Below are 14,635 nucleotides of genomic sequence, written 5' to 3' on the forward strand. Positions count from 1 at the left end.
GATTGTGCCATCTCCTGCTTGTGCATCTTCTGATTTCCTGTCAGAGTCCTTAAAGAATTTGCTCATGTATCAAGAAGGAATACACCAGTATTGTTTCCTATTAGATTTCATTCAAGAAAATACCAGAAGCTGTTTAGCTCTTCAAACCACCTCTAAAGGATAGTGTGACTGCCACATTTTAAAGTTTCTGTTTAATGATTTAGATAAATGTCTTCTGTATTAACTTAATATCTCTTCTTGTAACTAGCTTAACTGATGAAGAGTCACGAAAAAACTGGGAAGAATTTGGTAATCCAGATGGACCACAAGGTAACAATTATATGTGACAGAGGTCCTGTAATTGCTGTACAGTGAGATGTGTAATACCTGATCAATTAAGAAGCACTTAGAGCTTTATATAATAACCTTCTCCTGTGATTAAAGCAACACATCTGGCCAATTCTTTGCTTGTGGAACTGGCTCTGAGGGTGGTGGCAGGGAAAGGAAAGAAGGAGTTTGCTTTACACTTCTCAAACTTTTTATTATGGTAAAAAGAGAATTTTTTTTAAATTAGTCAGCTTCAGTAAGTATCTAGGGAGACTTGACAATATTAATGGAGGTATAAGCAAAAAACAGAATACTGCTTATCAGAAACTTGTCGATTTTAAACATTTCTTGGTATTTATCAAATACTAGAGATGTATATTGAAAATTAACAACTAGCCATAATGCAATAAACACACTTTGAAAGGATGTACATGGGGATATTGTTTCTGGTCAGGTTGCTACATGAAAATAGTCCTGGTGATGGTGTGTCAAAGTTTTACAGTAGGTGATCCAAACTAAATGAATTTAAGACAGAAAGTGAATAATTTTTTCCCTATTTGCAGCTGTGTGAATTGCTTGTAAAACACCTTTGTGATTGTTTAAGTGGCCTACTAAAGAAAAATGTGGCGTGTTTCTAGCTGATACTCATTACAGGAAAAATGGAAACCTGCCATTTGTTAAGGCAAATTATACAGCTTATCTGTGTGGAATGAGTTACAGCCAGCTTGGAAATAATAAATGGAATTTGTAACTTAATTCTGAAGTTACAGGATGATATGAGGGTATTCTGTGATCTGTGCTGTAAATTCTTCTTCTGAGTTATATCCACCCAACATAGGACATTAATTTTTAAAGTTAAAAAAAACCAACCCCGGCCCTTGAACTGGTGTTTCAAAGAAATAACAAAATCTTCCCTCTTCCTTCAAAAAAACAGCTTTGCCAACTGTGTCACAGTCTGACAGAGGCTTTTCTGATGGACTAAGGAGGTGCATCAGCTTCTTTAACGCTGTGTTTTGTAGCATAACAGGTTTCTATCAGCTCCTAGCTCCTAGTGCTTCTTTTGCTTGGCAAATAAGAGAAGCCTCTTGCTACAAAATACAGATAAAATCTTTCTTCAGAAATGCTGTCATAATATCAGCAAAATGGTACCATAAATTTTAATGGCTTTCCTAGGATCGTTCTGGATGCTAAATTGTTTTTCACATCCATAAGCTACTCACTTGGTGTTGACAAGGCATAGGATTTGAAGTTAGGCAGTTGAGTCACTGTCCTTGAATGGACCTGAAGCTGTGACTTCAAAAGAAAACTCGGCCAAAACTTGAGAAGACACAAAGATCCTTGGTTGGCTTAGTGATTGTTTTCATAAACCTAAGAGACTTTGGATTCCCAGAGGAGAAAATGAAATTATTTTTGACAGGCTAGCAGTTCATATTGTGAGCGTTAAGCCTCCTGCTCCTCTGAAAACTCTTCCTCGGACTCCAGTGGAATTAGAATTCTCTGGTTTATTTCTAGACCTCTCATTATTGTTTGAGACATCTGAAGGGTGGAAGAAGTCCATGAAATTTTCTCTCTTCTTTAGTCTCTAACCTTGTTCCACATTAAAATGTTCCACATTTTAATTTAGTGAAATTCATCTCTTTATTTATACATCTGTGGTGTAAAAACATGTACCCAAACTATGTACTCTAGTGTTCTAGTTCTGTATAGACAAAGGATGGATACAGTCCCTCATACAGGTATTTTCTGGACTGGGATGAAGCACATCTGGGGTTAGACATGCCCAACCGAGCTTGATGGGGTACATCCCACCCCCTGTGCCCAGCACAGAGGAACAGGGAGCAACATTTCTCTATCCAGCTGAGGCAATATGAGGCCAGAGGCAGGCAAACAAGGGGTTTTTGATTTGCATGACTTGCTCCTTTACTAAAAGTATATGCAAAATCATTCAAAGAGTGTTTGCAAGCAGGTGAGGAGGGTCTGAAGAGTATAAAGGTAGTCTACTAGAGTGCCTTATCATTAAAGCCTATTTCCCCTTGGTATTTGCTGGTGCTTCAGCTCAGTGAACATGAGTGGGGGCAAGGAAATGCTCAGACCAGAAGAAAAAGAGCTTTTTACTGAACTACTTCTGTTCTTCGAACAGTTTGAGACTGCAATACCAAAGGTCCAAAACATTGTAGTAAACTGAAATTTATTCCATCAGTAAAAGACAGATTTTTAGTAGATTCTTCTAAAAATCTGTAATCATTAACAGATTAGAGTCTGGAGATCTTCCTTCTCCAGAGAAATGCATTTCCTGTAATTTAATGTGGTAAATTCACTGTGTATCATCTGGTTGAACTCCTAAGGCTGAGGTGAGGTCAGGCTTGTCAGACGTTTGATTGGGGGCTCAAGGAATAGCAATTTTCAGCTTAGGGAAGTCACATTAGGCTTGTGCATAACAACTGTTTATCTGAATTGATGGCTGTCACAATCTGTTGGGGATGACATCAGTGCATAACTAAATAGGGATCCTAGCCCATCCTCATTTAAGGTTCCTTATGGATAACTGCTAGTATTAAGGAAAGCATGTTTTTCTTTTAAGCAGGTCCTAGAGATCTGTAAGGTCTTTATTTTCTTCCCTGTGTTGGCTTCATAGAACTCTTAGTATTGGAATAGATAGTGTTTGCAAAATTTAATTTATTACCACCTGTGTCTGAAAAGCTATTTTATGCTACTCTCTATTCAAATCTGTATGCTGGAGATATTAGAGAATCATATCTTCTATTTTCTGTAGCCTAATTTCTTTTGAATTTAAAAGTGTTCCTCTTTCTTTCTTGCCAATCACACAGAAATTTGAACTGACAGAGGGTTTTGTGTTTACAGTTTACAGCTTAGAATATTTTCTTAGCAGGATAAACCAATAGAACTTCCCATAGAAATAATTTGCTCAGACCATTTTTTTGCAGTTCATTTGCTTACTTAACTATATGTATTTAAACTGCTGAAAACTCTGCAATGCTAAAACTCATAAATCTTCCAATCAGTGAAATTTTAATAGGCAAGATTTTTATATTTATATATATGTACATATGTATATCTATTTCACTGCAATACATTAAGCTAAAATACTTGATATTTCAGGTGTTGGATTTAAGTCCTATTATTGCTACTTGGTGTATTTCTAATTTGTTGCTTGATTTTGCTATATTTGTTAAAATTTTGCTTATTGAAGTAACAAACACAAGTGGGTTTGTTGTGAGTTGGTGGTTTTTGGTGGGTTGGTTTCTTTGTTGGACATAATGTGACTTTAAAAACATTTCTCAATATTTTATAGTGAATTTCTTTTCTTTCATCCTACAGCTACAAGCTTTGGTATAGCTTTGCCAGCTTGGATCGTGGATCAGAAAAATTCAATTTTGGTGAGTCAGCTTACTTAGCTCAAAATTTTAAGGTGAACTTTCAAGTTTTTTGAAAACAAAAATTTTTTTTAATTCTGCACATTTTTAGTCAAAACACATGAATACTTTGGTCCAAGTGCACATCTTTGAAACAAATTTAAGGAGTCATAAGTGTTAGAGTAGCTTAAATCTAACCTTTGAAAGTAAAGTTGTGTTTGGATGGATCTCATTCCAATGACAATGAGGTTCTACTGTGGTCACTCTTGCTACAAAGTATGTGTTTGCTTTAGCACATTTAGAGCTGTGTGCTGGGTTTCTCTAGTTCCATTTGATTTGCTAGTGATGCTCTAATCATACAGTATCTAAATGCTCTTCCTGTTGTATTTGTTGCTGCAAGGTATTTTTCTTGACCACTTGGTTTCTTTTGATCATCTGTCCACTGCATCACAGTTTAGCTGACAACTTTTAGTTGTTAAAGAAACTGACCTGTGAGAGTGTGTGAATAATTTAAACTGATTAATATGTGAATCACACTAAACTGACACTCCTTATTTAAGCCATACCTAGTTACATTACTTCTAAGTTCCTCTTCAGAAATAATGTCAGATATTATGCAATAAGCTTGTGATAATTTTTACTGCCTGACTGTATTTTAGAATACAGATTAAACAGGAGTGATATTAAGTAGCCACAGTGTCTAATACAGTATGTTTTGTATTTTTTCTGTAGGTGTTGTTTGTATATGGATTAGCATTTATGGTTATTCTTCCAGTTGTTGTGGTAAGTAGTATCTGATATTCTACTCCTTGTAACCAAGTTGTAAACAAAGCTGTCTTACACAGAGAGTTCTCATTCTTGCCTTTCAGAGAGAGCACAAGTGAGCTGTTTTTTAAAAGGTGATGTTTTCTTTTATTGTGAAAAAAGTGCAGCCGCTGTAGAGTTTCCAGAAAAATGCGGTGCCATATTAGAGAGGGGACTCCAGGGAAAATACTTGATATCATAAGAATTATTAAGTTCTGTAATTTGTCTTGTAGCTTCTTTCTCAATAAAATTAATGAGGTGATGAGCTCAAGAGGATATTAAGTGGTGTTAAAGACTGAGATGTTTCTAGCTGGTGGTGCTAGAATGATAACTGCAGTTGGAGCAGGTGATTGGTTTGGTTTTTCCTAGCTGCCTTTGTTATCATAACTTCAGTTTTTATTGATCTTCTGTACACCATGAGTTGACATTGCTTTGTGTGAGGAATCAATTGGTAGGTATTATTTCAGGACGTGGGCTTGCCCTACACTATTGCTTTTGAACAATGTCCCTTACCCAGTGATTGTGCATTTGGGGCGTGGTATGAAGCAAAACTCAGAAAACTGACACCAGAAACTCCTCATGTTCTTGAGAAGAATTTCATTTGAAAAAGTGTCCCGAGGTATTGGCAGCTGCTTGCATCAGTGTGTGCAGAGACTCAGAGAGACATTACCTCTTCCCTTTGAATATTTCTGTGTAATTGAAAATATATTTTAGAAGATTAAATGTGCTGACTTCAACAAAGGGTTGAATAAAAAGTCTAAAATCTAGGATGCAAAAATTTTTCATGCCTTTCCTTTTAGGATTCAGTTGATGCTTTTTTGTATACACATATTTTTAGTGTTTTACACCGGGTTTATCATAGCTCGAGTGCAAGGAAAACAACCTTGCTGTTGGTACAAAGAAAAAATATTCTGCCTCTTCTTGCCCCATACCAGATGTAGACTTGTATGTTCAGACTTGTCACTGTAAATTTCTTTTATAAGTCAGTGAAGAGGAAGAGTAATTTTTTATGGAGCGAGTTATTTTATGATTTCGTTTTAAAGTAGACATACAAGATATTTCATGCCTCTAATGGGTCTTTCTCGTGAATCAATAAAGAAGGCGAATTTAAGAACAGTGTAGTCATCCTATGTTTGATGGGCATCTAAAATAAAGTAAGGCTACTTCTACCCTTTGAATCCAGATTAATGAAAAAGGACAATACTGATAAGTAGTTCTTTCCAGACTTCCACTGACCTAAATAATGTCCTGTACATGAGACAAGAGATGGGAGCTGTATCTGCAGCAGCAGTTAGGGCAGCCTTATTCATGTAGACTTGGACTGACTAGTTACATTTTTCTTCCAGTACATGTACTCTTACAAATATTTGATAACTGTGGGATTATAATCAGTGTTTTTCTGCATAAAAAATTATAGAAAGTTGTGTACTATTTTGTGTCAGTATTTATCTATTCATGGGGGAATCAAACCTAATTTATTAAAAAAGATTTTGGAGCCAGTCCTTGAGTATTTCCCAAATAATTAAGTAGATTGCAGAATTATTTCAATAGTGGAGAAATTCACTATTATTAAACTAATAGTAGTAAGCATCACATACTACTTTACTGTTTGTTGCTCTTCACTGATAGTAAATTTCACAGTAGATTGAGGAGTATCTTTGAAATGTTTTCTTCTGTTAAATGAGCTTTGCTTACAGGGAAGAGTTTAATGAACAGATTGCAGTTTATAACCCAGTACATCATTTTTCTGAAAATATATTAGAGAGCACAACCACTGTAGAGTGAGTTCTGTAATCTGAGTCGCTGGTGTAATGCTAATTAGGCGATTATCAGAGTCTTGGCTCTTCTTCTGTCAACCTGAAGGTGTATGGCTTAATTCTGAAAATTTATAGTGAGGGCCCCATGTCACCTCCAGATTCCCCTTCTGAAAAGCATTTTGTGGTCAGGTGACTTAAATAACAGTTTTTCAAATTTTCTTGTAGTGAAAGAAATCTTTCTTCTTAGGTCTTGGCCTAACTAAACTAGATTTGAATGCTGAGTTGCACTATAAGAAGTTACCACATCACATATAGAAAGTGGTAAATTAGGTGAATTTACTGTCTAGTGGATTTATTAGAACAACTCCAGAAATAAACCGAGCAGTGTATATGTGTACAGCTGTATGTGCAGGAGAAAATTTCTCAAGGCTAGAGGTCATTTTAAAAATGTTAGATTCTCTCAGATGAGTTTATCAGTGTGCTTTTAAAGTTTGTGTCAGCAAATATATGTTGTTTCCCTCTTCTTTCTGGAATTCAGTTCACCTTAACATAGATAATCTCAGTTGGGCTGAGTTATCTGGTTGACAGACATAAGGTCATGCAGTATGACTGTTTTGGTGCTTCCCTGTAGCTGACATTAGTTTGTTCTTGTTGAATATTTCAGGGTTCCTGGTGGTACCGATCAATACGATACAGTGGAGATCAGATTCTCATCCGAACAACTCAAATATATACATATTTTGTCTATAAAACCCGGAACATGGACATGAAACGTAAGTAAAAGGCATCTTGAACTGTAGACATGTTCATCGGGGGTGTCAGTCTGCTGACATTCAAACACTTCTATTTTATAGGCCTTAATTAGATTAAAGTAATGCTTCTGGATCCTTTAAAGTGTTTTTAAAAGTTAATTCTGTTGCAGGTGAAGAATACTCTGTAAGAAGACTTAAATGTTTGGGAGAGGGAATTGTATAGATCTATATTTATGTCTATCTATACATAAAAAAAAAAAAGAAAAAGGGGTGTATTGTATGTTGGGAAAAACATACCTACCTGTAGCCCTCAGTTGCCAGTAGGAGCCAACCTCTGTGTGTTTTCTTCTGTTAGTGTAAAAAAAACAGGCTTTGGAATTTTTTAAGAGGCTTCATAAAATTTTAATATGCATAAAGAATGAAATAGCATGTATTGTTTTTAGATGTTAGAATAGAAAGCAAAATTTCTGTTAAAAAATTGCTATCAATTTTATGTTATTTTGTAACTTGTTTGTACCTTTCAATATATTTAGTTTTCTTGTCTACTCCCTGATTTTAAAGGAATAAATCTCCCATTTATCTGGGAAAATTGTAGATGTATTTTGTTGGTGCAAAACTGTATCTTTCAGTTTGGGGGCTGGAATGAGCCTGAAGAATTAGCACAGTACTACTTAGTTCTAGATTGGATTTAACTACTTACTTATAGATTGTATGCTCAGAGCAACTGAAAAGCAGAACAGAAGAACTCCCTAAACCTTCTAAAAAAGGGGTTCACACGTATATTTCCTTACTCCTTGAATTGCACTGGTTTTTAGCTTTAAATTTGCTGGAAGATTGTTGAAATCTGCTCTTGATCCATCCTTTTCCTACAGAGCAGAAATGCTTTATAGATGATCCACGTGGTGTAGGGAATAAGAGTATGGAAAGATGCCATCCTTTTATTCACAAGACACATGGGTTTGTGTGTGGGATTAGTTCAGACTGGTTTATACTCTCTTTTGTCATACTCTTATGCTTTTTCCTATCTCCAGCTAGGTGAGAAAAGAGAGAGAAGGTGAGACTTTAGGGAAATCACTTCCTTCTTCAGACTTGTTCTTAATAGTAGTTTGTTTCATATTGAACCTTGCTCAGAACTTTGAGCAACATATCAACTTTGAGGCTTGCCTTGTCCCTCCTAAAGATTAAAAGTTAACTCTAGGCTTAAGTGGCCTTATTTAAGGACTTTACACGTTTAGGTAGTTCCATGATCAGAGGCTGGTCAGTTTGTTTATTTTACTGAGGTCTGTTGTGCAGTCTGAATGAAGACTGAGGTGCAGCTGAGGTAGCTTAGATAAACCACACGGTGATCAGGCAAGGCTTTTGCTTCGTTGTGAAATTCCACTGTAGTGTGATGTATCAGTGTACCAAATGTAATCAAACCAGGCTGGGGAAATGAGACAAATCTGCATAACTTGCCTTGTTTTAAGGTATTTTTTTCAAGCTTCAGGACAAATAAACTTTCAGAATCTCCTTTCCTGGAGATTTACAGTTGTTGATCTTAAATAATGGGAAGATATTTATAGTCAACTGAAAGTCTTCAATATGCTGTGCTGAGGAAGTGAATAGATAATCGAGCATGGAAATGAAAATTGATGCTCAGGGAACTTGACTCATTGTTAGTAGTTTGAATTCACTGCAGGTAGGCAAAAATAACTTTGACTTACTCATAAGAGCTCTTGCTCAAAATACAAGAAGGAAGCTTGAGTAACTACTGCTGGAGAAGTTATTTTAACTGGAGCAAATGATTCTGTGAGCTCTCTATGATTGTCTATGGCTGAGGGGGCTGGTATGTTCATGAGCAGGAAGCTCACAATGGGACTAAAATATCCAGTTGTCTAGGGCTTTCATTTCAATTATACTCACTACAGAATGTTTTGTGGTAATATGGATTTTCATAATCATATTAAGAAGAGAGCAATCCATCATTTTTGTGCAATTTATTTGCAGGGTTGTTTATTGAATGGCTTTTCTAATAATTACAAGAATTTTCTTGGTGACTTTTCAATGCTGATGGAGCAGAAAATGGAACTGAAATTTTGTGCTTCCTGCCTCCCTCTTCCATACACATTGTGGTGCTGCTGCAGGCACATGGGTTGCTGAGAGGAATAGTTCTGTGAGCATGCAGAAGTAGTCAAACTGCTATGCAGTGATGTCTGCTAGTCTTAATGAAGTCTAATTATATTTTTTCCAAGACATTAAGTGTCAAATGCTGGACTTGATACCATACAAAATTGAGCCTTGAATCATCTCTTCTGTTTTGTGCCAGACATTGATTCCTGCCTCTTTTGCCCTGTGGCAGTAGTAACTGATCCATTAAGTAGAAAACATGGATATTCATGGCTGTTGGGGAGGAATTGGGAGCAAGTTTTATAGCTGAAGGTTCTGAAGAAATCAGTTGGTGGCTTAAGATGTTGACATTTTCTTTGTCTGACTCCAATTATCTTTGCAGGGCTTATCATGGTTTTAGCAGGGGCATCTGAATTTGATCCTCAGTACAATAAAGACGCAACGAGCAGACCAGCAGACAACATCCAGATACCTCAGGTCAGTTGTGTCAAGAGATGTTTTAATCGACCCCAGGGAAGAGGGAGGTGGTGCTTCTGGGTGACCAACTGACAGAAATAAAATTCTTCAGGCATTAACTTTGTAGAGAGGCTACTGTATTCCTTCAGAAATAGGAGTTAGAAGCTAGACTTGATTTAAACTTCTGTGAAAGAAAAAATAGCATTAATAGTGCCAATGCTTATTTTAAATGGAATTGGTTTGGTATATAGGCTGCTGCATTGGGCTTTTGGGGAGGCATAAAGTAAATAGGAAATTAGACTGTTAATCCTTAAAAATGTTGAGTATTCACATAAGGAGGTGATCACTATTTCATTTTCTTTTAAATCATTAACACAAATCTGGTTGAGTGCATTAATAGTAAAATAAAATTATTACCTGATGCCTGAATTAGTAATGTCTTTAAATATCCTAAAGATTCCTCCTTTAATATCTATTCCCCTCTGACTGCCTTTTATATTCAATTCCATTCAGTGTTTCCAATGGCATCAGAGATGCCATAAATGCATACTGTGGAAAATAATTTTTACCAGCATAGTTTTAGAAACTCTTATTTATCAGAAACTAATACTTGGATTTAAGAAGTTTAAAGCACAATATACAAAATGCTCCAATGAAAATGTTTTGAGTTGGCGAAAAGAGGGGGAAATAATCTCACAGATTTAACCTTTGCATGCACACAATTGAATTTTCATATTTTAAATGTGACCTAATCATAGGAGGTATCTCAGTCTATTTTATTTTACTTAATTGTCTTTGTCTTCTTTTCAAATTCTTTATCATGTTGTGGACTTTGAGTAGAAAAAGGAATTCCAGTAAAGTAGGGTTTTTCAGCAATGGCAGCAAAAGGTTGGAAAAGATCACCCTGATCAATGGTTCTTCACCCATGCTGTTGCCAGTGCTGGCATTCTGCAAGGCCTTTTACATTTAATCATTTACATTCATTATTTAAAAGGCAGTCAAGCCTTCTGTAAGCATATCCTGCTGAGAAGCTGTTCCAGAACTAGCTGTTCTAGTGATTAGGAGTCTTGTTTGTGACCAATTTATATCCTTGGTTTTTATCATCATGATTCTGGAGTCTAAACAATTCTTGCTGTATATATTCTTATGCATCTGTAGACAGAAGCAATAGCCCATTAGTTATCTTTTTGTCTTTATTTTGCTAAATTAGAGAAGCTGCTGTCTTTCAATCTTCTCTTTTCCAAAAGGCTCATTTTGCTCCTCCTGCTGTGTGCTGAACAGAGTACTATTCCCAGTTGATAGATTTCTAAATTTTACATTTTTTTATCTGCTTAGAATTATCTACAGTATTCTGTGTTAAGTCTTAACAGTGCCTTAGTTGGTGGCCTTAGTTGGTTGTTCATATATTTCTGCAGGGAATTGCTTTCAGCATACTCTTTTCCACAGCTGTTTTATATGTTTAGTACCACTAGAGTGGGATCAGTAAGTTTTCAGAATTTCCCCATCTTAGGTATTTCTGTTTTCCAGCTACCGGTTTCCATCTTTGACCTGCAGTTCTTGTTAGTATGCAAGTGCATGACTTTGCCTTTCATGATAGATTTTGTTCTCTTTCTAAAGGTCCTGTACTCAGTGTCATCTGTGGTTTTATCTGACTATATGGCAGAACAATTCACTGAAGCATCAGTATAGAAGGATATTGCTTATAACTTCTGCTGCTGTATCCTGCTTTTGGGGCCATGATCAATGTTCCCATTTTTCACAAAATTCTCTTTTCTAAGTTTTACTGCTCTTCATCTGGCGTTACACCAGGATGTGCTTATAAGAAACTTCTTGTCAAAAGATCTTTTTTCAAGTGTAGGAAGAGATTGGTCAAAGGTTGGTGTAGCTTAGCTGTTGATATCCAAAGTTCTCTTTTTGTCTTGAGATTTTGAAATTTTTCTCTCTCTTCAGGTAACTTTCTGCACTAAAAAAGTGAAGCTTCTGGGCCATGTACTAGTGCTGCTTTATCTGAGCTACTGTTAGTCAGACCTGTTTGAACCATGGGGCTTGGTCTTGTGGGGATTGGGAAAGGTCATCCTGAGTAAAGAACGCCACGCTTTTTTCAATTGGTCTGATGTATAAAGTTAAAATACTTGATCTTCAGCCTACCAGGGATTTCAGGCTTGTAAACCTCCTTCCTGTTTTACCTGAAATTATTCCTAGGGAAGTTTTCTGTATCTTACATGGGTGAAAGGTCGTGAGGTGATGCTGTTGCTTGTGCATATTAAGTTCAATGTAAATGCCTTAGACATATGGTTGAATCTAATAAACCATGCCTATAAAATCAGATATTAAAAATATTTATCTGTCAATACAAATTTACTTAACACTACATAAGACAAGTTTCTTGCATGCAAATCTTTATGACCCCCTCATTCACACATTGAAGAAAGGCATATAAAGCACTTTTAAACTTTTTGGAGCCGAGTTTTGAATAAAACGGGCTAATGCTCATCTCTACAGAAATTTCCAAGGAAAAGTTATTTTTGTGAACATACTTTCTTTTTCCTTGTGAACTGTTTTCCTGTATTTGCTTGTCCTTAGCAATAAAATAGCTATTTGTGTTTAACTATTTTATTTTAGCTAATCAGAGAAATTGGTGGCATAAATTTAAAGAAGAATGAGCCTCCTCTCACCTACCCTTACAGTCTGAAAGCCAGAGTTCTGCTGTTGTCTCATCTTGCCCGGATGCAAGTTCCTGAGGTCCTTGAGGAAGGTAATGGCTTCTCCCCTAATTGGATACTACTGGAAACAGAGCAAGATGCTGCATGCTACAGTACTTTGGATTCTTGTGCTATAAAGAGTTGAATGGATCTCTGCTCAATAGTCTATATGCAGGCTGCTTAGTTTTTCAACTTTAATGACCCTTTAGAGCATTTACTTGCTCTCCTGACAGCCCTGCAATACTGACTGATATTTTACTTTTTAATGCTTTTGGCTGCAAATATGGCTTAGAGAAATTGTTTTTGATTTTTGTAATAGAATAAAAAGTTAAACGTGAAGTATATTTGCTTTTCAGAGCGAAGGAATCCAAGATCAGCATAATGTTGCTCTCAATAGCATTTCCCTGTATATTTCTTTCTGGAGGTTTTTAGCCCACTGTGAAATAAAGATGACAGGATTAGAACATTTAAATATCAGTTACCTGTGAGTTTCAGTTTTTGTTTTGAAATTTTTAATACTTGCAAATATTCAAACTGAAATGTTTCTAAATGCATTTCTTTATTTTCAGCCATGAAAGCCATAGTTTTAGGCTGGCTGGCAAAGTTGAGATGTGCTACATTTTAATGGAAATAAAAAAAACAAACCAGGGAAAATGCTTTCCTTAAAAGTTTTCAGTTCCTTTCAAAAGAAAAATAATCAGTTTTAAAAAGTAATGAAAAATCTCTCATCTTTCCTTTACTTAATTACTGTTTGTACTTAGAACTTCACAGAACTGCATTCAAAAGAAGTTGATACCGTGCAAATAATGTTTTTTTGCAAAATTGTATTTCACTCAAAATTAAAAATCCTGTTTTTAACCTGTGATTACCTAAAGAATTAATGTGATTTTAATATGACTGGTAAATTGTCTGTGCCATCTTGTTGCTTCTTTTTAGATGGATCTAATAAATATTATTTCATTTGGTATGGAAGCTCATATACAAAATTTGTTTCCTCTTAGCACTTGCATTTTCCTGGTTTTTTTTTTTTAAGGAATGTTACAGATGGATATGTCAGTGAGAATAAAGTGACATTTTTGGTAATACAAGAATGAATAGAAGTGAAGACCATGCCATGAAATGGTCCAGTTCATGTGAACCAATTGTTTTTCCTAAAACTAGTACAGCATAATTGCAGCCAGTTATATCTTGCAGATCAGCAGTTTATCCTTAAGAAGAGTCCTGCACTACTTCAAGAGATGATTAATGTGATCTGCCAGCTAATAATAATGGCTCGAAGCAGGGAAGGTAAGAAAAGAAACTGAATAATTAAACCTAGCAAATCTGTTTCTTCATTGTGATACTTCATAAAGTCTTTGGTTCCTGTGGGAAACTTAACCTGTGATATTTAGAAATGCCTAAAATGTGCTTTTACTCTTTTTACTGTAATGAGAGAGTTCTCTGTTTTGAGGATTGAAATGCTGCTGCTGCTGCCAAGCTCTGCTCTGAAATCCTGAGTATGTGTCCCCTGCTTGTAATTTTTGCAATTAAAGTTTCTCCTTAACTGCAATTGAAAACCTTTTCTTGAGGATGCAGTTCATTTTTAGTAGCAAAGCATTTAGTATGAGACTTGTGTTCTTTTCATTTGCACTTCTACAGTTTTTTCTCTCATTTAATGAGTGCCTCTTGTTTTTTTTATATAATTTCTTTGCCATTATGTCTTTGTATGTTGTTCATATTTCTTCATATCAGAATTCTATGCTCTTTAGCCTGCTATGTAGTTTCAGTCTGAACTTGTAGGGGCAGGTGCTTAGCTGTAATTGCCATAGAAATTGTAATATAATTGAAATAGAATGTTTAAGCATTTTTCTTTCCAAAAGAAAACTGTAAAAAGGCAGTTACTCAGAAGATGGTTCCTGGCAGTGTAAGGACTTGGATATCATTCCTTTATTGCACCAAACATAGTCAAGGCATTTTTAATGTCAAACTGGTGACCATTTTTTTGCTATCAAACAATACTTAATGGTTGATCTGGTTCAGTCAGATCTGATCAACACTTACTGGTTTTACTAGAGCAAAACTCCTTTAATAAGCATTGATAGCCTTCTAGTAAGAATAGTTGTGGGAAAGATATTTCTAGAACTATTGCAAGTGGTACTGGATATTTTGTTACGGAGCACAATTAAGTGTGAGGAGGGATGTGAGCAGATTAGGATGTTGTGTGCTGGCTTAGATTTTTTTTTTCTTTTGTAATTTGGATATTGTTTTATAAAAAACACTTGAACCTCCAAGATACTGTAAAATACTTCAAGGCTCTGAAAAATACCTTTCAAGATAGCCTATGTATACATTAGTCACCTAGCAAATAGTTGTTTTCTTTTGTGCAAAATGAAACCAAA

The 14,635-nt window shown here is 35.7% G+C and overlaps 1 protein-coding gene across 1 annotated transcript in view; it reads left to right on the forward strand.

Annotated features, from left to right (window-relative positions):
* SEC63 (SEC63 protein translocation regulator) overlaps positions 1–14,635 on the forward strand; it is a 57,347-nt gene that overhangs the window by 23,804 nt on the left and 18,908 nt on the right. The window contains exons 5-11 of the mRNA XM_014887891.2: positions 248–309; positions 3,646–3,704; positions 4,413–4,463; positions 6,906–7,014; positions 9,482–9,576; positions 12,178–12,310; positions 13,452–13,544. Coding sequence (XP_014743377.1) covers positions 248–309; positions 3,646–3,704; positions 4,413–4,463; positions 6,906–7,014; positions 9,482–9,576; positions 12,178–12,310; positions 13,452–13,544 — 602 coding nt within the window. The remainder of the gene's footprint in view (positions 1–247; positions 310–3,645; positions 3,705–4,412; positions 4,464–6,905; positions 7,015–9,481; positions 9,577–12,177; positions 12,311–13,451; positions 13,545–14,635) is intronic.

Source organism: Sturnus vulgaris, chromosome 3 (assembly GCF_052056855.1).
Source record: "Sturnus vulgaris isolate bStuVul1 chromosome 3, bStuVul1.hap1, whole genome shotgun sequence".
NCBI classification, from domain to species: Eukaryota; Metazoa; Chordata; class Aves; order Passeriformes; family Sturnidae; genus Sturnus; species Sturnus vulgaris.